The 23,364-nt window shown below is 43.5% G+C and overlaps 2 protein-coding genes and 2 long non-coding RNA genes across 4 annotated transcripts; 3 read left to right on the forward strand and 1 right to left on the reverse strand.

Annotated features, from left to right (window-relative positions):
* Positions 1-1,848: 1,848 nt before the first annotated feature.
* LOC123077433 (ATP-dependent 6-phosphofructokinase 6) lies at positions 1,849-5,348 on the forward strand (the record flags this gene model as incomplete). Its single annotated transcript, XM_044499714.1, is given in 11 exon segments — positions 1,849-1,957; positions 2,344-2,390; positions 2,501-2,540; positions 2,625-2,825; positions 3,280-3,492; positions 3,576-3,644; positions 3,737-3,866; positions 3,983-4,023; positions 4,119-4,343; positions 4,548-4,751; positions 4,840-5,348. Coding segments are annotated over 11 exon segments (1,495 nt in total), but the record flags the coding sequence as incomplete, so codon positions are not given.
* Positions 5,349-6,509: 1,161 nt separating this feature from the next.
* Positions 6,510-9,912, reverse strand: LOC123077434 (serine/threonine-protein kinase Aurora-2). Its single transcript, XM_044499715.1, has 9 exons — positions 9,738-9,912; positions 9,097-9,207; positions 8,278-8,424; positions 8,104-8,199; positions 7,913-8,008; positions 7,731-7,827; positions 7,509-7,626; positions 7,028-7,100; positions 6,510-6,916 (listed from the first exon to the last, which is right to left on the reverse strand). Exons 1-9 carry the CDS (start codon positions 9,771-9,773, stop codon positions 6,815-6,817), a joined length of 876 nt encoding a protein of 291 aa, XP_044355650.1. The 5' UTR covers positions 9,774-9,912; the 3' UTR covers positions 6,510-6,814.
* Positions 9,913-19,656: 9,744 nt separating this feature from the next.
* On the forward strand, positions 19,657-20,498 carry LOC123074127 (uncharacterized). Its single transcript, XR_006435868.1, has 4 exons — positions 19,657-19,689; positions 19,759-19,929; positions 20,013-20,069; positions 20,151-20,498. It is a non-coding gene; the product is annotated as an uncharacterized lncRNA (long non-coding RNA).
* A 1,243-nt stretch (positions 20,499-21,741) lies between these two features.
* On the forward strand, positions 21,742-22,126 carry LOC123074128 (uncharacterized). Its single transcript, XR_006435869.1, has 2 exons — positions 21,742-21,822; positions 21,972-22,126. It is a non-coding gene; the product is annotated as an uncharacterized lncRNA (long non-coding RNA).
* The last annotated feature ends 1,238 nt before the right edge of the window (positions 22,127-23,364 follow it).

The following is a 23,364-nucleotide window of genomic DNA, read 5'->3' on the forward strand; positions in this document are numbered from 1 at the left end:
CAATACACGATCTATTTTGGCGGTTCGATGAAGATCTGACGGTCCATATTAGAAGTGACTGATGCACTCGTTTTTTCAGCTAACTGACAAATAGGGGCTCCCATATTCCATAAGCCATTTTCAAGGAAATTCACATGGGCACGTGTCTGTTCGGCCATGTCCGACCACATGATTGCCTCATGATTCACAAACTTATCTGATTTTTCCTAATTTTTTATAGGGTTTTAATTTTAGTTTCCAAAACTTAGTGAATTTAACATTAATACCTACCAAGTTTTAATAGGTGAAACTTAGTGAAGTTCGAAAAACTTGTTCAAACATATTTAAAATTGAAAATATTTCAAAGCCCTCGTCACACGAAACCCAAATATACAAATGAAACATGAATTAGGCTTTCGATTCAAAAGATATAACAGATAAAAATTTATAAGTCCAAAGAAAAACATTAGCCATGGGGTGCATGCCCCACACCTGCGTGCCACAAATCGCCTCTCGCCATTTCATCGTAGACACCGCAGTGAGCAAGAATTTCACAACTACCACCGTTTGGCGACCAATGCGAGCAAACTGCAAAGTCAATTACTCTCTCCTTCCTAAGATTTAGGGCCATCTTAAATTTTGGTCTATGTCTCACCAAGAAATTGGCTAACATAAATGAGTTATGTCACAAATTTTGACCAAGCAAGGCTCAAAATTTTGAATACAAATAGAATGGTATTTTTTTTTGGCATATAACTCATAGTTTATGAATAAAGTTCATGACCAAGCAAGGCTCAAATTTGACGTGGACTTACATATTTACAAGGAGGGAGCTGGACTGCAGGAATACATATGAGACATGTTTGGTAGCTCTCAGGAGCAGCAGTGTCAAGTGGGGACGACAACACTGGAGGAATTCATTTTTGGTGGTGCTCCTCGGATACCGAGCCGTGACTTTCAGGGTTAAAACCAAATGTCCGTCCTTCATTGGTTGTGCCTGACAATTGCCTTGCTGAAGGACCTGTTTTGAGAGTTCGGACCTCTCCAGGGTGAAAACTTAAGATCTTAGATCGGACAACGATGGTGCTTGTGCACTGTTTTTTTCTTGGAGTCGTTACTTTTGAAGACCTTTTTATGTTTTTCGGGTGTTGTATTTGGTGATGATTTGTATGCGGCTGCTGAGAGAAGTCGGTCGTCGGTCGCTGTGGTGGGACCTCTGTTTTTTTCCTCTCTTTTTTTGGTTGTGTACATCGTTGCGACATTTTGTAGGTGCAGAGATTGGGTGAATATTAATATATTCCCTTTTAAAAAAAATTCAAGCAAAGTGGCGATGTTTTTGAGTCAAACAAATACTACCAGAAAAAGGAGCAAATACCCCGTGATATATCCCATCGCGTACTGACAAGACGACCCGGGCGACATTTCTTCTCGCGCAAGGCCAACACGAAATGGCAGGCCCGTAAATAGGCCGAAACCCCGATGCCCCTCCCGGGAACCCCGCGAAGTTTCCCACCTCCCCCTCCCCTCCTCTCCCCTCGTGCGGTCGTCAAACCCCGTCGCCGCCGTCAAACCCAGCGGCTAACGGCGGCGCGAACGACGCTAATCCGAATATATAATCCCCCGCCCCCGCTGCTCTCCTCCCCACACACCAAGAGGATCACTCCCAGAATCACCGGCTAAGCTTAAGCTCCCTCGTGATCTCAAAACCACTTGTTTTCCCCATCTTTCCACCTCGTGCTTGCCGACGGGGTCCCTCCCTGCCATGGAGTCCGTCGGCGTCGCCCCTGCCCCCGCGGCGGTGGCGGTGGCGGAGCAGAAGATGAAGCTTCTCGAGCCGCGGAAGGAGCCCCTCGCCTCCGCCGCCGCCGCCGCCAAGGCGCCGTGCAAGTGGGCGATGAAGAAGAAGCTCGTGGGCGGCGACGCCGGCTACGTGCTCGAGGACGTGCCCCACCTCACCGACTACATGCCCGAGCTCCCGGTGCGTGCCATAGCCCCCGTGCTCCTCTCGCCGTCTCCCGTTCCGATCGCTTGGTGCTCTTGTCTGCTTGATTTCCCGTCGCGGGGATCAGCTCGGAGCTGCCAAGTCCCCATGCTTTTCCGGCCCCTTTTTTGGCGCCTTCTATGGATTCTCCACATCTTTATATATATATTTTTCACGATTTTCCTTGGATTCGAGGATAAACCGATCGCCATGCAGTCCAGCTGCTCCAACAATTTTGGAACACAGGGAAATCAATCGATCGATCGATCCCCGGAGGAAACTGAAAATTTCAGTTTCTATGTGCGATTTGTTTGCAGATTACAGTTACAGAATCCTTGAACTGAATCGATTGCTCACCTCTTGTTACCGTTGCTGATCTGCAGACGTACCCGAATCCCCTCCAGGACAACCCTGCCTACTCGGTCGTCAAGTAAGAATTCCCCTCCTTTCTTTGCCCTGCACAGTCCAGTTCCATCCAAGCACGCATGTTTCCCGAAGCTGACCTTTCTTCTTGCTCCCACCACGTGTTGTCCATCCCAGGCAGTACTTCGTCAACACGGACGACACCGTCACGCAAAAGGTGAGAAATTTTCTGTGAATTATACTTTTGGGCGAACAGAATGCGAGGTGATCTGCTGAGGCTGACTTTGTGGATGGGTTGCAGATTGTTGTTCGTAAGAACAGTGCGAGAGGCACCCACTTCCGGCGCGCCGGGCCGCGGCAGAGGGTGTACTTCCAGCCCGACGAGGTGAACGCGGCCATCGTCACCTGCGGCGGCCTCTGCCCCGGGCTCAACACGGTCATCCGCGAGCTCGTGTGCGGGTTGTACGACATGTACGGTGTCACCAGCGTCGTGGGCATAGAGGTGAGAACTTCCGGAGTGTTCTTCTTGTTTGCTTTGCATTTGTAAATTATCACAATGCTCCGGTTAGTATTTTAGGATTAGCATAGTGCTTTGTTACGATGCGAACGAGGCTAGTTAATTACAGTAACTGATTTTGACTGCTTAGGAAGGTGTGATTTAGAACAAACCGCCTGGGAATATAATATTGACGGTGACACCAATAAGCATTTTCAGCTGTCACCTAATAACATGATGCTGCAATGTTGATAAGCCTGAAACTGCTTAGAAGTGTGTAGTTCGGAACAAACTCCCTGAGAATACAATATTGAAGGTGACACCAATAAGCATTGTTTGCTGGCACTTAACGACATGGTGTTGTCATTAGCTAGGCCTGGATATAATACTGCTATTTGCCAACCGTTATGTTTATTCTGTTTTTGTTTTCTTTACCTAACTCTGGATGTGCAATATGCAGGGTGGATACAAGGGTTTCTATTCTCGAAACACCGTTACATTGACACCCAAGTCAGTGAATGACATCCACAAGAGAGGGGGGACCATTCTTGGAACTTCAAGGGGTGGACATGACACTGCCAAAATTGTGGATAGCCTTCAGGACCGTGGCATTAACCAGGTCTACATCATTGGAGGTGATGGTACTCAGCAAGGCGCTTCTGTAATTTATGAGGTAACAACATTGCTACTGCAGGAAGGTCTCAATCAGATGCTCAATTCCATGTCTCACATGCGACTGCTTAAACTTAATTTCAGGAAGTCCGTAGACGGGGCCTCAAATGTGCAGTGGTCGGTGTCCCAAAGACCATCGATAATGATATTGCGGTACTCCCCTCTTTCCTTTGCCCCTGCATTTATGTACAGGAGTGATTGTTTTCCAGACTGGTTGTGATTTCGATGTTGAATTGTCCGCACAGGTGATTGACAAATCTTTTGGATTTGACACTGCTGTGGAGGAGGCTCAAAGAGCTATCAACGCTGCTCATGTTGAAGCTGAAAGTGCAGAGAATGGCATTGGTGTTGTGAAGCTAATGGGCCGCAACAGTGGTATGTCTTTTGTTACAAACTTGCAGTCACATCTTAAAGTAATACCCGCTCCTGCATATTCTGAAGGAAAGTGGTTTTAAGTAAATAATAATGAGTTATAAATTATATTGATGCAGGGTTCATCGCAATGTATGCTACTCTAGCTAGTCGTGATGTGGTATGTTGTTATCATCCTATAAGTTCATTACACTAACCAACATAACAGTAATGTCCAGTCGAAGACTGACCACTTTGCTTTGCTTGTTATCTCAGGATTGTTGCTTAATCCCAGAGTCTCCATTCTACCTTGAAGGGAAAGGAGGCCTCCTTGAGTTCGTCGAGAAACGGCTCAAGGACAGTGGTCATATGGTCATTGTGGTGGCCGAGGGTGCTGGCCAAGATCTCATCGCCCAAAGCATGAACTTTGTGGACACTCAGGATGCTTCTGGAAATAAGCTGCTTCTGGATGTTGGCCTTTGGCTATCCCAGAAGATCAAGGTCAGATTTCTGGTCCAAACTTTCCTTTCCCTGTCAACGTGGGGACAAACAATGCTCATCTCTTTGGCTCATTCAAGTATATTAGCATTAAGTCATGAAAGAATTAGCAATAAGCCACTTGTTAGTATATTGAAAGTTTGAAGCCGAAAAGAAAGCCCTGGTCATATTCCACCACTGAATTGCTTGGCTTTCTTCATCATGCAGGATCATTTCAAGAAGAAGACCAACTTCCCCATAACTCTCAAGTACATTGACCCGACATACATGATCCGCGCGGTCCGGTCAAACGCCTCCGACAACGTCTACTGCACCCTGCTTGCGCACAGCGCCCTCCATGGCGCCATGGCAGGATACAGTGGCTTCACCGTCGCGCCCGTGAACGGCAGACACGCTTACATCCCATTCTATGTAAGTACAGCAGGAAACAGTGATCAACCCTGAGATCTGTTGAACTCCTATCAAACCTTATGCTAATTGTCTAATATTGTGGCTGCAGAGAATCACCGAGAAGCAGAACAAAGTCGTGATCACTGACAGGATGTGGGCGAGGGTGCTGTGCTCGACGAACCAGCCCTGCTTCCTGAGCCACGAGGACGTGGAGAACATGAAGCACGACGACGATGAGCGCCACCACCTGCACAACACGCAGCTCCTCGATGGCTCACCGGCGAAGTGCTCACCCAACTGTAACGGGTCAGCTGGAGCCGAGTGAGAGGCACAAAGCTGTTGGGATGGATATATTGAGCATGTGTAATTATAGCTATTCTTTTTTAACCTTCTCTTGTGAGTTTTTAGCTTGCCTTGTAGTAGAGACTTCTCCGGAGAATTACTGTATAACTATATAATAAGGGTTCCACGATGGCAATCTTTGGTGGTAGAAGCTCGATTTTGTAGATTAGAAAATGCTAAGTTTTGGGTTCGAGCTCTTCGCAACAGAAGCTCTTTTGCAACACTTCATCTGAATCCTGGTTTATTATTCAGTTGTAAAGAATTGCCTTAAAATCATCCCCCCCGACCTCTTTAGTGTTTTTATCTATTTATTTGCAATGAAGCAAGCCTTTTACAGATGTGGAGTTTCCACACCTGAGCTCATATGCTCCTGATGTAAACAGTAAAATAAATAAAATAGAAAAAGCATACTTCAAAAATGTTTGTTGTGCATGCAAATTTCATCAAGAAATGACATTGGTGAAAGGCGTGGTAAAAAGAAAATTGATGCTTACTTTCAAATGCATTTTGAAGCTCTGATTTTGTTTTTTCTTGCCATTCATGATGCAATTTTGCATGCACAATAAACATTTCTTAAAGTATGCCATAATTTGTTTTTTCAGAATTTTTTGAAATAATATTTTTCTATTTTATTTATTTTGTTGTTCACGCCAGGAGCATATGAGCTCAGGTGTAGAAAGATAGTATCAGCCTTTTATTCAGTTTTGTTTGAAGCAAGGTTGCTTTTGTTGGAGGTCATTGAACTGAGCATCTTTTGGAGTTGCAGCTATGCGAGTCCCCGCGAGTTATTTTTTAGCATTACTTTAGGAGCAATGCTAGACGCACGGAGGTTTACTTGAGGATTTTACGGGCTGACTGAATTGGACCAATAGAATTGAAGATTAGGGGAGGCTGGCCCCCACCCCAGCTATGCGAGTCCCTGCGAGTTATTTTTTAGCATTACTTTAGGAGCAATGCTAGACGCACGGAGGTTTACTTGAGGATTTTACGGGCTGACTGAATTGGACCAATAGAATTGAAGATTAGGGGAGGCTGGGCCCCACCCCAGCTGAAAATCAGGGGGAAGAAAGATTAGTTAGTTGAAGATGGTGTAAAACCCCCGTAACATGTCCGTGTGTGTAGTATTATTGTTACTTGACAATCCGTGGCGAAAGTAAAATAAAAAAAAAATGAAAAAAAAATTCAAAACATTCTGAATTTATTTTGCGGGAAACTTTGATAAAGGGTTGAATTGTCCGCAAAGGTGGTTTGCTTTAGAGATGCAAATGTGTACTTGCAAAGTCAATAAAGAAAAAAGTTTCTTTCGCTGGATCATTGAGCAGGTTGAATTGTTCGCAAAGGTGGTTTGACAAGTCCGCTGTCCAAAGAGATTTCTTAATCTGAGCCTTGGCTATCATTCCGATCACCTGAATGAATAATAACAATTACAAGGAACCGGATACGAACTGCGGGAGCCTCCAATATATAGACCAAATAGTTGTCCAACAAGAGATACACAGAGTAGGACACACACACCCCCTACACAACATAAACATTCACAACACACATTTGAGACAGCTGCTACATGTTGGCTCCAAATCTTCATCGAGTAAAGCTGAAGCTTCAATGAACATTGTCGACGCAGCTGCAGGAGCAACAGTGGTGGTAGGTAGTACAGGCACGGCTAACGCAAGCCAGATATGACAACAATGAAATAACCCCTGGAGCCCTGGATCGAGGCACAGGAGCAGTCGAGACAAGCTCTACCCTCTGTACACGCCCGAGGGGTCGGCGTTTTGGACGATCCAGGGGTGCTCCAGAACCTTATGGAGGGGCAGGCGATGAGCTGAATTCTTCACAAGCATCTGCAACAAGCCCAGAACAAACAGACCATTTGTAAGACAGACATTCAGCACAGGACACGTCACATAAACTAGAACTATTTCTTGTTGTAATCATGATCAGAAATCAGGTACCTGTGAAATGAGGTCCTTTGCAGCAGGAGATACAAACGGTTTGGACGGGAACTTCAGGTCCACTTTTACTATCCTGTATTTTGAACAAGGCAGTTTGAGAGACAGCAGTTGCTTATAATGGTGCGAAGGGAGCTAAGTAGAGTTGCTGAATCATGAAGATTTAAACATGTGACCCAATCGAAACAACTTATGGTGCAATGCTGCAAATGTGGTACTATCACTGCTGATGCATACACGAAACCATGAACCTAAAAAAAGCATGCCTAGCCAGCCCTGATCAATGCAACTGTGTGTGTTTCATGTAGAAGTAGAAGCACCACCCGTAGTTCAAGAGTACGCTTGTAGAGGAAAATGTACAAACGCTGAAAAGACTACTTTGGACAGAAAATATATGCAAGGCACTAACGTTTGCAAGAGCGTCGAATCAAGAGATGCAAATCGCGAAGGTCATAGTAAAATCAGTTCGTTCACCACGAGTTACCTTCGATACGTCTCAGAGTGTTCTTTGGCTTCAAAAGGTGGGAGCCCATAAAGGAATTCATAACATAGGATGCCCAAGCTCCATATGTCTACATGGTAATCGTGCTCTGTCTTCTCCACTGGACAAATCGCAAATTTGAGAGGCAAGTATACTAGAAAATTTCTGGTATTCTATTTCACCACGAATCAGTTGTGACACTGAAGTAAATGAAAAGGAAAGTACCCATTTCAGGAGGCAGATAATCTAGAGTCCCACACATTGTCCTTCTTCGGTTGAAGGTATGAACAGACCAGCCAAAGTCTGCAATCTTCAACTCTCCCTGTCATGAAAAGCATATACCTATGTAAGCACCAGAGATCATACTGTTCCAGATCATAAAAATCGAAGGAAAGTAGAGCAAATACCTGTAGTCCAACTAAAAGGTTTTCCGGTTTAATATCTCGATGTATCACATGCTTCCCATGAAGATAGATGAGGGCACGGGCCAATGAAGCAATGTACTGAAAAGAAAAAACAAGGGAAGTTCAGGTATAATACTTTTGAATACTGGGTAGATGATACATTTACCACGAACACATTCAGAGCATATACTTACAGTTGCCGAGCGTCTTTCAGAAAAATGCTTGCATCTCTGCAACTCCTTGTACAGCTCTCCTTTTGCGGCATGTTCCAAGATTAGGTAAACACGGGTCTGCAAAATGGATATGGAACTGATGATCAGACGAGGGTCAAATGAAAGCAATAATGATTCTCCGTGGCCAATCTGTACCTGATCATAAAAATACCCATATAGGCGAAGAATATTGGGGTGTCTAAGGTGACTCTGTATCTCCACTTCGCGCCGTAACTGATGCTCCACCTGGGATTGTTTTAGTTGGCTCTTGAAAAGAACTTTCAAAGCCACAATATGACTACTCTGTTTCCATGGAAAGAAACTAGTGTAAGACTTCGTTGATTACTCGAGTATTAACAATTCCACTCCTGCCATCTGAGTGTATATAACACCAAACAACAATTTCTACTACTATGAAGGAAAAGTATTCATGAAACTCATAACTTTCTATGCATGGCATCAAAATTTCTGCAAAGGAGCTAGACACTTACAAACAAAAGTCAAAAGTAGAGAAAAGAGATGGTAGATATAATAAGCTTCTGGACTCAGTTGGCTGTTGAAAAAAACTTTCAAAGACACAATCTGACTACTCTGTTTCCATGGAAAGAAAATACTGTAAGACTTCGTTGATTACTCGAGTATTAACAATTCCAGACTCCTGCCACCTTCAGTATATATAACACCAAACAACCAATTTGTACTAATGAATGAAAAGTGTCCGTGAAACTTAACTTACTACGCATAGACATTTAGTAGGGAAAACAGATGGTAGATACAATAAGCTTCTGGACTCGGAACATATGCAGTGTAGATGACAGTGTCATTCAATGCTATATTTAGTAGCAGAACAAATAGATCTGAGCTCTAATAATTAAACATCAGCTATACTTGTTATCTAATCAGCTCGGCAAAACATAAATTCCTTCACTCAAAATAAGATACTGGATTATTTGAGATTAGCTATAGTGTAGTTACCCTCTTTTCTCTGGCCAAGTAGACATGGCCAAACTTGCCCCTGCCAAGTGCCTTCCCAACATCAAAGTCAGACAACACCCACCGCTTCTCCTCCTGAGAATGCTGCGAAGGCTGCAGAGAGGCAACAAAAATACACCGTTATTGCTCCACTTCACCGGAAGAGTGGCATACTCATGAAGCCCAGGTTGACCAAACAATATATATTACCCACAAGATGCATCTTTTAACCATGTAGTATAAACAAACCATTACAAGAGCTGATAATTTAGGGCTGCACAGATCGAGGGGAAAACTAAGCATATGCCAAAAATCGATGGGTTTGTTCGCTTTACTGAGCCCAAAATATAATCTTGGGCCAACCAAGAAGGGAATAGGACCCGGACCATTTCAACGCCTGACATCAGCTAGCAAACCCTAACCACTAGCCGACCCAGAAACGCCAGGGGGAAGCAGAAGAGAACAAATCGCCAACTAAATCCGGCGCTAGAGCACGAGCGGGCAGCCACCCCGGGAACAACCGGGCGTCGAGTCCCAAGAATCCGCCGCCGCGCGCCACGGGAGAGCCTGGATCGCGCGCAGGAGACGCGGAGGTGAGATCCGGGAAGGGGAGGCGGGGGAGGGGCGACGGTGAGCACGCGTACCTTCTCCTCGCCGCGCGAATCGGTGGAGATCGCCATGGCAGCCCGGCTGCGGAGCGGAGGAGCGGAGGGGGGCGCGGGGGGGAGGAGCGGCCGAGCGGGGCAGGGCGGAGTTTGGAATTGGGGAAAGATCCGGATCGCGGATTTTGGAGGTTTAAAGGCTCTTGCGGAGGCAGAGGCAGCGGCCTCAACGGTCGGATTATTTTGCCCTGCTGGCCTGGCCGAGTGCGTGCGTGCCACTCACGTGCGCGGTCGAGAGCCGTTCGATTGCGTTGACAGAGGTTAGAATGGGCTTTGGGCTCGGCCCCGTAATTGAGAAATTGAAACGGGCTCGTGTGCGCAATTGGCGTGGATGGGCTGGGATGCTGGGCCTCATTGCTTTTGGAAAATCAAAACACCTCCTAATTTGCATGCTTTCTTGTGGCTGATCTTCAACAATAAAGTTTTAACTAGAGATAACCTGTCCAAGCGTCGCCATGTGGATGACCCTTACTTGTGTGTTCTGTAATGAAAAAAAGAAGAAGAATATGTTGGGTATCTATTCTTTGATTGTGTTGTTGCTTCTAACGTGGGGAAGATCATCGAGGAGGTTTTGGACATTTCGGTCCCATACTCTTGGATGACCTTTCAAAGCATTGGAAAAATAAGAAGAATGATGTTTTTGAATGCTGCCTCTCATGGACCATGCGAAATGATCTTGTTTTCGGGGAAGGGGTTGGCGGAGTCTAAAGTGCGTCCTGGATCGAGTGAGCTCGCTACTGTATCAATGGAAGGTACTATGTGCCGATGCTCATGGTGCACTCCTACTTCACTCCCTGATGCTCCTCGATCATCATCGTGGAGAGCTTGTAAGGATAGCTTAGTTTTGAACCTCTCTGAAGTGGCGACTACTGAGCATAAGGCGACAACTCAACTTAGGGAATTCTTTGCGTTTCAGGCGGTCTAGATTTAGGTTGTTTATGTTGTTTCCCCTTGTTGTTATGTTGTTTTCCCATATGTTGCTGTATTGTTTGCTCTGGTTATTTGTAGTGTGTGTTCTTGACTAGAGTTATGTTTGTCGCAGCTGCTCCCACGTTTGTGGTCGAGCGTTGTGTAGCGATCCTTGTTGGATGTTTACCTCTCTTCAATAAAAGTTGGGGGGGGGGGAGGGAATCCCTATTTCTCAAAAAAAGGAAGATGTTGAGCCTTAATAATGACTATGTTGTATTGTGGTACAAAAATTTTAGTCTCACATCAAACGTCTTTGTTGCTGTCAAAACAACAATCAAAGGTCTTTTTTCGCGTCAACAAAACAATAATCAAAACATATTAGTTACCATCCAGGTGAGTATCTGGGTGGACGCTTGCGCGATAGTCTCTTTCCTCACGTAGATGTGCTATACAGTTGCTACAGGTCGTAACGTCGGTCGGGGCGCGGAGGCCAAGGAGGCCGCTCTCACAAACTAGTCAAAAAGGGTGTCTCGCAACATGCAAAAATATTGATGTGACAACATGACAAGCTTCGCTATGGCGTCACTTGCCGCTTCGTATTCCACACGGTCAAGTTGATCAGTCGGTTGAATGAATGTATCGATTATGTTGCTAGTCCAGTCTCCAACCAAAAACTATGTGCATGCGACATGATGAAGTTTAGAGCATACTACTGCTCAAAGAAATACCGAGTGCGGGCCACTCGGTGTAGATCTGTTCTGCTAACGGATGCCGAAACCTTGACTCATCAAGGACATCAAGTCGCATAAAATATCTTCCATGGCAGTGGTTGCTTTTGTCAGGAAGGCCAAATATCCAAATGCGCATACTTGGTTCTTGAGAGAACGTTTGACAGACGTTCCTCAAATGGGTACTGACTAGCGACACTCGATTCGTTCGAGCCCAGACGTCACAAACCATCACTCGGAATTCAATGATACACCATCAGTCGGCCAAGGAGCGATCCTCTTTCGAAGAGATTGATACGGGTCTCACCAAGTTTTCCTGATAACTAGCTCAAAACTCACCTTCCATAGGTATGATCTGCTTAGTCCACCAAGGTCTCTCATCCGACAATAAAATGGCACTTCGAGTTCAACGACCAATCGAAATCATTGCATGCGTGACACCTTCGGTTTTTGCAACGAGATAATGGCTCCAAGCTCTTTGGTAACGCCACACCAAGCGCCATTGAGACGAGATTGGTGCCGAAGGGCGTTATTCAACAAAATAATATCAGAGCAACATCGCCGCGACACAAAAATCTTACTAAACAAATTACGCACACAATGGATGAGCGACGAGAATCCTGGCCCCTCCACCTTACGATGCCTAAGCGATGCCCATAGGCGGAAGATATGGGCAATTGATCTGGTGAAGGCTAGGGCTCTTATAAGGGTTAGCGGTTCTTAGTTGTTCGTGTTGGCAGTGTTAGAGATTGATGTATTCAGTTAACTGTTTTTCATTAAAATGCCAATTATTTACTAGAAAGTGAGTCCAGTGTTAAAACAATGTGGTTCAGATGCCCCTTACCCTAAAAAAGTGTGGGAAAGTATCTTCTTCGAAATAGAGCAGTGAACATACTTGCAAAGTGATAAGGCTAAGGGCATCTCCAACGTTGACCCGTAAATTTGCTCCCGTGCTTGTCCGCGAACAGGGAGGACCAGTCCGTGAAGACGGATGCAGGAGCCAGCCATCCAATGCTATCTTGTATATATCTGCCAGTAAAAGGCAAATTGAAATTCAAATCTTGTCCGATCCATAGCGCGCGCCGGTGGATCACATGACCGATCACAACCAAAAAGAGGCAAGTGTCGTGGGAGCAAGTCTGACAGTAAGAATAGGGGGTACGCAGGAGGAGGCAAGGCCCTAGCTATGGTGAGGTTGCGCACGCAAGGTTTATGAGTTCAGGCCCTTCTTGGAGGAAGTAACAGCCCTACGTCTCGGTGCCCGGAGGCTTGGTCGATTGGATTATGCGTGAGAGTTACAGGGGGTGCGAACCCTTGTGCCAGAGGGGAGGGGTGGCTTATATAGAGTGCGCCACCCATTCACAGGCCTCAGTTACACAGGGCTTAATGTAGATTAAGACAGAGACGTTACTGGTAACGCCTGCTCTAATGACTATTAATGGCCTTTAAGGATGCAGAGTGAACGCCTGACCGTCGCCATCCAGAGGTGGCTTTAAATCTTCTGTACTGCGAGTGATTCTTCGTAAGGTCGAGTGACTCTATATTAGTCGAGTGGAATTGGGATATCCGAGTGGTTTATCTGGTCGAGTGGATTGCACTCCAAGGTGATCTCAGTCGGTATCTTCGGTTGTACTTTGAATGTCTTTGACTTTAGGGTAGTGTCCTTGGGTAGGGTGTCTAGGTCCACTACAAGAAATATGTCAACCTGTGACCTTTAGTAGTGACCGTGGGTAAATTGGTCGTAATTCTACGACCATTTTGAACCAATTGGTCGTAAGCTTTTTAAGAGGGTCCAAACCCTAAACAATAACGACAATTTTAGTCAAAAAATTCATTATTGACTTACACAAAATGGTCATGAGCAGACAACAATGGTTGATGGCCTTATTTTTGACTGATTGCGACCAATCTAGATGGTCATGACGTTGTAAACAAATGGCACTTAGAGTTCAACGACCAATCGAAATCATTGCATGTGTGACACCTTCGGTTTTCGAAACGATATAATGACTCCAAGCTCTTTGGCAGCGCCACACCAAGCGCCATTGAGACGAGTTTGGTGCCGAAGGGCTTTATTCAACAAAATAATATTAGAGCAACATCGCCGCGACACAAAAATCTTACTAAACAAATTACGCACACAATGGATGAGTGACGAGAATCCTGGCCCCTCCACCTTACGATGCCTAAGCGATGCCCATAGGCGGAAGATATGGGCAATTGATCTGGTGAAGGCTAGGGTTCTTATAAGGGTTAGCGGTTCTTAGTTGTTCGTGTTGGCAGTGTTAGAGATTGATGTATTCAGTTAACTGTTTTTCATTAAAATGCCAATTATTTACTAGAAAGTGAGTCCAGTGTTAAAACAATGTGGTTCAGATGCCCCTTACCCTAAAAAAGTGTGGGAAAGTATCTTCTTCGAAATAGAGCAGTGAACATACTTGCAAAGTGATAAGGCTAAGGGCATCTCCAACGTTGACCCGTAAATTTGCTCCCGCGCTTGTCCGCGAACAGGGAGGACCAGTCCGTGAAGACGGATGCAGGAGCCAGCCATCCAATGCTATCTTGTACATATCTGCCAGTAAAAGGCAAATTGAAATTCAAATCTTGTCCGATCCATAGCGCGCGCCGGTGGATCACATGACCGATCACAACCAAAAAGAGGCAAGTGTCGTGGGAGCAAGTCTGACAGTAAGAATAGGGGGTACGCAGGAGGAGGCAAGGCCCTAGCTATGGTGAGGTTGCGCACGCAAGGTTTATGAGTTCAGGCCCTTCTTGGAGGAAGTAACAGCCCTACGTCTCGGTGCCCGGAGGCTTGGTCGATTGGATTATGCGTGAGAGTTACAGGGGGTGCGAACCCTTGTGCCAGAGGGGAGGGGTGGCTTATATAGAGTGCGCCACCCATTCACAGGCCTCAGTTACACAGGGCTTAATGTAGATTAAGACAGAGACGTTACTGGTAACGCCTGCTCTAATGACTATTAATGGCCTTTAAGGATGCAGAGTGAACGCCTGACCGTCGCCATCCAGAGGTGGCTTTAAATCTTCTGTACTGCGAGTGATTCTTCGTAAGGTCGAGTGACTCTATATTAGTCGAGTGGAATTGGGATATCCGAGTGGTTTATCTGGTCGAGTGGATTGCACTCCAAGGTGATCTCAGTCGGTATCTTCGGTTGTACTTTGAATGTCTTTGACTTTAGGGTAGTGTCCTTGGGTAGGGTGTCTAGGTCCACTACAAGAAATATGTCAACCTGTGACCTTTAGTAGTGACCGTGGGTAAATTGGTCGTAATTCTACGACCATTTTGAACCAATTGGTCGTAAGCTTTTTAAGAGGGTCCAAACCCTAAACAATAACGACAATTTTAGTCAAAAAATTCATTATTGACTTACACAAAATGGTCATGAGCAGACAACAATGGTTGATGGCCTTATTTTTGACTGATTGCGACCAATCTAGATGGTCATGACGTTGTAAACAAATGGCACTTAGAGTTCAACGACCAATCGAAATCATTGCATGTGTGACACCTTCGGTTTTCGAAACGATATAATGACTCCAAGCTCTTTGGCAGCGCCACACCAAGCGCCATTGAGACGAGTTTGGTGCCGAAGGGCTTTATTCAACAAAATAATATCAGAGCAACATCGCCGCGACACAAAAAGCTTACTAAACAAATTACGCACACAATGGATGAGTGACGAGAATCCTGGCCCCTCCACCTTACGATGCCTAAGCGATGCCCATAGGCGGAAGATATGGGCAATTGATCTGGTGAAGGCTAGGGTTCTTATAAGGGTTAGCGGTTCTTAGTTGTTCGTGTTGGCAGTGTTAGAGATTGATGTATTCAGTTAACTGTTTTTCATTAAAATGCCAATTATTTACTAGAAAGTGAGTCCAGTGTTAAAACAATGTGGTTCAGATGCCCCTTACCCTAAAAAAGTGTGGGAAAGTATCTTCTTCGAAATAGAGCAGTGAACATACTTGCAAAGTGATAAGGCTAAGGGCATCTCCAACGTTGACCCGTAAATTTGCTCCCGCGCTTGTCCGCGAACAGGGAGGACCAGTCCGTGAAGACGGATGCAGGAGCCAGCCATCCAATGCTATCTTGTATATATCTGCCAGTAAAAGGCAAATTGAAATTCAAATCTTGTCCGATCCATAGCGCGCGCCGGTGGATCACATGACCGATCACAACCAAAAAGAGGCAAGTGTCGTGGGAGCAAGTCTGACAGTAAGAATAGGGGGTACGCAGGAGGAGGCAAGGCCCTAGCTATGGTGAGGTTGCGCACGCAAGGTTTATGAGTTCAGGCCCTTCTTGGAGGAAGTAACAGCCCTACGTCTCGGTGCCCGGAGGCTTGGTCGATTGGATTATGCGTGAGAGTTACAGGGGGTGCGAACCCTTGTGCCAGAGGGGAGGGGTGGCTTATATAGAGTGCGCCACCCATTCACAGGCCTCAGTTACACAGGGCTTAATGTAGATTAAGACAGAGACGTTACTGGTAACGCCTGCTCTAATGACTATTAATGGCCTTTAAGGATGCAGAGTGAACGCCTGACCGTTGCCATCCAGAGGTGGCTTTAAATCTTCTGTACTGCGAGTGATTCTCCGTAAGGTCGAGTGACTCTATATTAGTCGAGTGGAATTGGGATATCCGAGTGGTTTATCTGGTCGAGTGGATTGCACTCCAAGGTGATCTCAGTCGGTATCTTCGGTTGTACTTTGAATGTCTTTGACTTTAGGGTAGTGTCCTTGGGTAGGGTGTCTAGGTCCACTACAAGAAATATGTCAACCTGTGACCTTTAGTAGTGACCGTGGGTAAATTGGTCGTAATTCTGCGACCATTTTGAACCAATTGGTCGTAAGCTTTTTAAGAGGGTCCAAACCCTAAACAATAATGACAATTTTAGTAAAAAAAAGTCATTATTGCCTTACACAAAATGGTCATGAGCAGACAACAATGGTCGATGGCCTTATTTTTGACTGATTGCGACCAATCTATATGGTCATGACGTTGTAAACATGGATATATTGATATGACTGGACGCCACCTCATCAATTTTGCTTATGTGTCATGTCTGTGTGTGAATTTTCGCCTATGTGTCATATCTATGTGTCAATTTTGGCTTACGTGTGTGGATAGAAGTAAGGTTTCAATGTACCATTGACGGATAGGACCCACACATTGACCTAAGGCCCACCAAACTGACATGCAAGTCCCACACAAACATGACAGGTAGGACACACCACTGACTTTAGAGGAGGGGACCCAAATGGAAGAGTTGATCAAATTATTTAAAACAGCAAAATGGATCAAATGTATTAAAAAAATGAATTGAAGAGCAGATCAAATTAATTAAAATAGCAAAATGGATGAAATTAATTAAAAATGAATAAAAAATGCATATAAGAAGATTTGAACCCACGCCCTCGTCCTTCGTGTAGGAGCCCCACACCAATACACCACACACATCTTAGATGTAGGAAATAAGAGGTGCATCTTAGTGGATGCGTGTCTGCATCCAGGAGCTCCGGCTTGGCTGAAGGGATCGCCATTTGGGTCGGCCCACGTACGGGTTTTCCTACGCTGCTGTTCCTTCGTTGTTTCTTGTGGTTTTTTTTCGTTTTTCTTCTGCGGCTTTCGGTTTTTGACTGTTTTGTTCAATTTTCAGTTGTTTTGTGTCAGTTTCCTTTTTTCTGTCATGGTTCCTTTTTTCTTTTTAGTTTTTCTTTTATGTCTCTTTTTGTTCTACTTTTCTATTTCTATTTTCTTCTCTTTTATTGCATATTATACAAAAGGTTCACTGCATATTTCAAATATGTTTGTCGTATTAATAAAAATGTTCATCATATATTCTAAAAATACTTCATCTTTGCATTATAAAAATGTTCATCATGTGTTGCAAAATGTTCATTGTATATTATAAAATTGTTCAACGTATTTTTTACAAAATGTTCAATGCTTATTTGAAAATTGTTCAACGCATACATTCATATTCTTTGAAAAATGTTCATCTTATATTAAAAAAAGTTCATCGTGCATTATTTAAAAATTTCAACATACATTAAAAAATTCGATGGATATTACAAATTTTCAATGTATATTTTTCAAAAATTTTCAAAAGGTTTCGATAGTTATACTATGGCACCTCATATTTAGCATTAGAACTCGCTAGCCTCATTCGGTTAGTAGCCCTCATTCGCGAGAGGGAGGTCATGAGTTTGATGTCTCCCTCGCGCTTAACATTTTCGTTTTATTTTTACTTGTCTGGAGCTCGTTCACCTCCCAATGGGCTGGCCCATTTGCTCTAACTTTAGCAAAGGCTCCACCACTTGCCGCCTGCGGCGACATATAGGAGCTCTTCGAGGACCCAATTTGTGCACTCACGATTCAACTGGGCCACCTAACGCCCATTTTTGTATTTTTGTTTTTTCTCTATTTCTGTGTTTTTCTCTTTCCTTTTATTTTTTATTTTTACCTTTTTGCCCGCTTTGTAGTTTTTTGGTTTCCTTTTCTATTTCATGTTTATTTCTTTAAATAGTTCGAGAATTCAATTTTGCATTCGAAATTTTAAATAATGTTCTAATGTTTGATTTTATTTTCAATATTAAAAAATGGTCACATATTGAAGAAATGTTTCTCTTTTTTAATTTTTCGAAGAATTTTAGAAAATGCTACTGTTGTAAAAAAATGACCGGTTCAAAAAATAAGATGTCCCATTGAGTTGGGCGATATTTATCCCATGGAAAAATAATCAAGGCTCTCATTTCATCCCATCTAAAAGAAGAGAAAAAGACTATTATTCTTTTATAAATATGATCTAGTATTTTTAACTAATATTTGGTCCAATTTCAGCTCATCTAGGTTCGTCCAATTTTAGAACAAATATTTGGTCATTTGGCTTGAAAGCCATTAATATTCAAATTTAACCCAGTTTCTGTTGAATTGGCAGAAATTTCTCAAATTGACGAGTGATGGATCTATAGCTTTGGACACACGACCATTTAGTCAATTGTACATTAATTATGGTCTAATATTTTTGAGGATTGATGCGGTAAAAATTTGCAACAAAAATTTGGTAGGTTCTTCACGAAAAACCATTTTGGGCACTCGAAAAATTAAAAATGAGTTTTTTGTGCAAAGAAAATTAAAAGTCCCTTTGGCAACATTGATTGCCATTCCAAGATGCACCCTTATGTACAATACAGGATCATTTGGACAAACTATGCCATTACTGTGGCTATAACATTTGGTCATGTAGGTTGAAAGCCATGAATCTTCACAGATAATAGCTTATTTCTGAGAACACTTTTTTAAGATAGTTGTCATGGTCCATGTTTTCCTGGAAACTAGGTCACATATAATGACACAATCTGAAGGTTTTTTTATTCTTTTAAATTCCTTATGTCGATTTCAAAATAAAGTCAAATTTGTTGGCATGGTTGTTCGTAGCCAGGGGTGGAATCATCCATAACTCTTTTGTGGTTCTGTGATGAAATGGCAATTTATGTAACTATAAATGATTTTTGGAAAAAATAAATAGCAAACTATGAAGAAGTTGTAATTCAAATTTGACCCGGTTGCCGCTGATTTGTCAGAATTTTGTCAATTTGACGAAAGGTGGATGAAAAGCTTTGAACATACAACCATTGAGTTTACTGTACATAAAATGTGGTATAAGATCTTTGAAAATGGAGTGGTGCCATTTTGAAACAAATATTTGGTAGTTTCTTGACAAAAACCCATTTTTCACACACCAAAAACAGAAAATTGACCTTTTTGTGCAAAAAAAAAACTCCCTTCGGTAACATCGTTTGCCATTCCAAGATGACGCGAGAACCAACGCGGGAGCCATGGTGGCAGGCTTCTGATGGCTCGGGACCCCTGTAGTGTCATGGAGGGTCGTGTCCCTGTTTGTTGAACGTCTGATTGTGAGGGACGTTGTGTGTGCTGCCGTAGAGAGAACAACGTACGTCACAAACATGTAATGGGTTGCAACAACGTGCTTCCACCCGGGATCATCATCGAGTGGCTACTGAAGTAATAGTAGCAGGGGTGAGTGGTCCGATCTCGACCGTGCATGCCGCCATTCAATGGAGAAGGACGGCACACATGCTGTCGTCGAGGGTGCGGGGTAAGCCGGAGAGATGGTCTGTGCGGGCCGGGAGCGATGAGAGCGAGCCGTCCATGTGTGCCCGCGAAGAGAAGTTTATCTATGGAGACGAGAATTAAGTTCCTTTTTCCCTTTTGATGTGTTGGGAAAAGCGGCGTGGCTCCGGCGTTGCTCCGGTGACTTAGGTGAGTCCCTCCACTCCTCATCGTCACATTCCTCTGTCTCTTCCTCACATCATGTCGTCTCCCTGGCAGATCTAGCGCACCGTAGCCGCTCGAGCACCGGAACGCCATGGATGGGAAGGCTTCTTCCTCCCCTGTCCCGATGCCATGAACGACGCAGCTCCACCACCAGACCATGGAGACGGAGCTCCTTCTCCCGCATCACTCATGGAGCCTCCCTCTCAGCGCCCGGAGCCCTAGAGAGTATGAATCGCTCCTCCCGCTGTCTCCTTCTACGACTTCTCTTCTTCTCCTCTTGATGCGTTCTCGTATTGTATCGAGGAAAGGAATTCAAGGCCATGGCCGGAGAGAGGAGCTGCTCCTAGTACAGGACGCCATGGAAGGTTCTCCTTTCTTGTTCTGCCTTTTTAATTTTTCTGTTTCTCTTCCGGATCTAGACAAGTTGAAGGCTCTGTTTTGTGCAGGTGCTGCTCTGATGAGGAGAAACTGCTGCTGTAGAACGTCCTCCTCCCATCCCCTACCCCCACACGTGGTGAGCTCCTATGCATATGTGGATAATCAGGAACTAATGTTTAATTGATTACTTCATAATCTGTTCCACTGTATGCATGAACGCTCACACATTTTTTCCTGCCATTTATGTACATTACTATTGGACAGTGAGAAGATTTCCATTGTGTGCATGAACATGCTTTTTTTTCGTCAATCCATCTCTTATCATGCATACATCCTATCATATATTATATGATAAATCTTTTAGTTGCTCACTGTCTATATAGGTGCTCAAATTTTTAGATTCCATAGAACTTCTGTTTGTAGTGAAAAGGGGGTATATGCAACTTTTAATCAATGTCTATTTAAATCAATAGAATAAATATTGAGTATATGTGTTCAGTGGTGCACCATGTCGAATTACTTTTCCGTTTAGAAAAGTAATTACTTCTGTATGTTGTGATGCATCCCATAGTAGTTTGCACCCAGGAACCAACCAAGGGCTGATGCAATATATGTTACCATGTATATACCGCCCTTGCTGTTTAAAAAAATAGACATTGAGGATACCTTTTTTTCCCTACACCCTGCTGTGGGATTCTTAATAGCCTTACCTGCATATGAACAAACTGCAAGAGACAGATACAATTCCTAACATGTGAAAGGCTGTTTTATGACTTATCCATCTCGCGACCACCTTCTATATCTACAGGAATCTATCACTTCTTTCTACTTACATGGCAGATATATCTACAAGTGAATCTACATGTTTTTTGTAGTTCAAATGGAGTATCCTATATCATTTTTATTATTATGCAGAACTGTTTGTTCACTCACATCAGCCCTTTGCTATAGCTGTTGTGGAGCAAATTAGATGGGCGAACCAATAGATAATTAGGTAGATGTAGTTGGCCGGCAATGGTTCATAGGGATATTCCTTATATTTACTTGATATTTGATCTTAATATTCACTGGACACAATTCTCTCATGGTTGCAATATTTTTTTCCTAAGTTCACTCCAATTGTGTTGGCATTCATGCTTGATTTCTTTTAATCAGCTTACTAATCATACCGAGAAAATAAATATAACTACTTGAGAATAAAGGGAAAAGGAGAATAAAGGATGGTTGTGGTAGCGGAATGGTATTTTTGCTTAGGCGCAATCATACTTATGTAGTAGTAAATAACCTGTCATGTCATTCTTCAAGTCTGCACATAGCGCTGTTATTTTAGGAGCAGATTTCTCATCCTTCAGAAACCTGAACTTGCTTAATAGCCAATTTAGCAGAGTATTACCAGTTCCTTGATGTCATTTCTGGTATGCAATCATATGACATGTCTCGTGTAAATAAATATGGGTTGTTGTCAATTTTTTAATCTACAATTGATCTATTGTTTTTTACATGGTAGCTTAATATCCTCCTTCCTTTTCTAATATGCAAACTTCAAATATGTGAGGTGCATAAGTGCATGAGGTGCGGTTCACCTTAGGCTGCTCCCGCTCGTCAGCGGTCTGGTCGAGCGTCACTTAACCATTGTGACCTGGCTGGTTTGGAGTGGGAGGCCGACATGCTCATGAACATCAAGACCGGATCAAGTACGCTGGTGCACCGCGGTGTGCGGCGGCCTATTTTCTTGTAGTGGTATTGTATATGGTCTCATCCAGCACTGAGTATCCATATGTTGTTCTAATCCTGATGATGATGTTGTAGCATAAAGTGGACACCATATTCAATTTGTCTTGATGCTTTATCTCTTGTGGTTCTTGTCTGATGCACATTGTTCTTTGCAGGGTTATGATGATATTTCCACGGAAATATACTGACCCTGATGCGACAAAGGTGTCCATTTTCCCTTTTTTAAACTTTTTTACTCTGTTTTTTGTTCTTCCTGTAGTTCCAGTTTCACATTGCTGGTGTTTCATGCAATATTCATCGGATCCTGCTTACATGCCTTATTATTGAGTAACTTGATTAGTATTTCTGCCACTGTCCTATCTCAGTAAACTGTTTGTTTTTTCAGTAGCTAAAAAAGAAAGTAAATCTATTATATCCTGGTATTGTAGAATTTCAGTCTCACAGAAGTTACTCTGTGTCCTGCTTTAGCTTGCAAACCTGATGTCTGCTGTCTGTTCTCATTTCTTAACTTTGAAATGTTTCAAACTTAAGAGTGCCCTGCTACCTCTTGAGCACTGCGTTGGTTTTCCCTTGAAGAGGAAAGGGTGATGCAGCAAAGTAGTGTAAGTATTTCCCTCAGTTTTTGAGAACCAAGGTATCAATCCGGTAGGAGGCTACGCGCGAGTCCCTCGCACCTACACAAAACAAATAAATCCTCGCAACCAACGCGATAAGGGGTTGTCAATCCCTACACGGTCACTTACGAGAGTGAGATCTGATAGATATGATAGGATAATATTTTTGGTATTTTTATGATAAAGATGCAAAGTAAAATAAAAGCAAAGTAAAAAGCAACGGAAATAACTAAGTGTTGGAAGATTAATATGATGAAGATAGACCCGGGGGCCATAGGTTTCACTAGTGGCTTCTCTCAAGAGCATAAATATTTTACGGTGGGTGAACAAATTACTGTTGAGCAATTGACAGAATTGAGCATAGTTATGAGAATATCTAGGTATGATCATGTATATAGGCATCACGTCCGAGACAAGTAGACCGACTCCTGCCTGCATCTACTAATATTACTCCACACATCGACCGCTATCCCGCATGCATCTAGAGTATTAAGTTCATAAGAACAGAGTAACACCTTAAGCAAGATGACATGATGTAGAGGGATAAATTCATGCAATATGATAAAAACCCCATCTTGTTATCCTCGATGGCAACAATACAATACGTGCCTTGCTGCCCCTACTGTCACTGGGAAAGGACACCGCAAGATTGAACCCAAAGCTAAGCACTTCTCCCATTGCAAGAAAGATCAATCTAGTAGGCCAAACCAAACTGATAATTTGAAGAGACTTGCAAAGATAACCAATCATACATAAAAGAATTCAGAAGATTCAAATATTGTTCATAGATAAACTTGATCATAAACCCACAATTCATCGGTCTCAACAAACACACCGCAAAAGAAGATTACATCGAATAGATCTCCACAAGAGAGGGGGAGAACATTGTATTGAGATCCAAAAAGAGAGAGGAAGCCATCTAGCTAATAACTAT

This window comes from Triticum aestivum, chromosome 3D, assembly GCF_018294505.1.
Source record: "Triticum aestivum cultivar Chinese Spring chromosome 3D, IWGSC CS RefSeq v2.1, whole genome shotgun sequence".
Classification (NCBI taxonomy): domain Eukaryota; kingdom Viridiplantae; phylum Streptophyta; class Magnoliopsida; order Poales; family Poaceae; genus Triticum; species Triticum aestivum.

Coding starts and splice junctions, on each gene's coding strand:
- LOC123077434 (XM_044499715.1), bottom strand. CDS start 9,773: ATGGCGATCTCCACCGATTCGCGCGGCGAGGAGAAG. Junction 8,425..9,096: donor ACTTGGCCAGAGAAAAGAGG/GTAACTACACTA, acceptor CCATGGAAACAG/AGTAGTCATATTGTGGCTTT. Junction 7,101..7,508: donor CACTCTGAGACGTATCGAAG/GTAACTCGTGGT, acceptor TTCAAAATACAG/GATAGTAAAAGTGGACCTGA.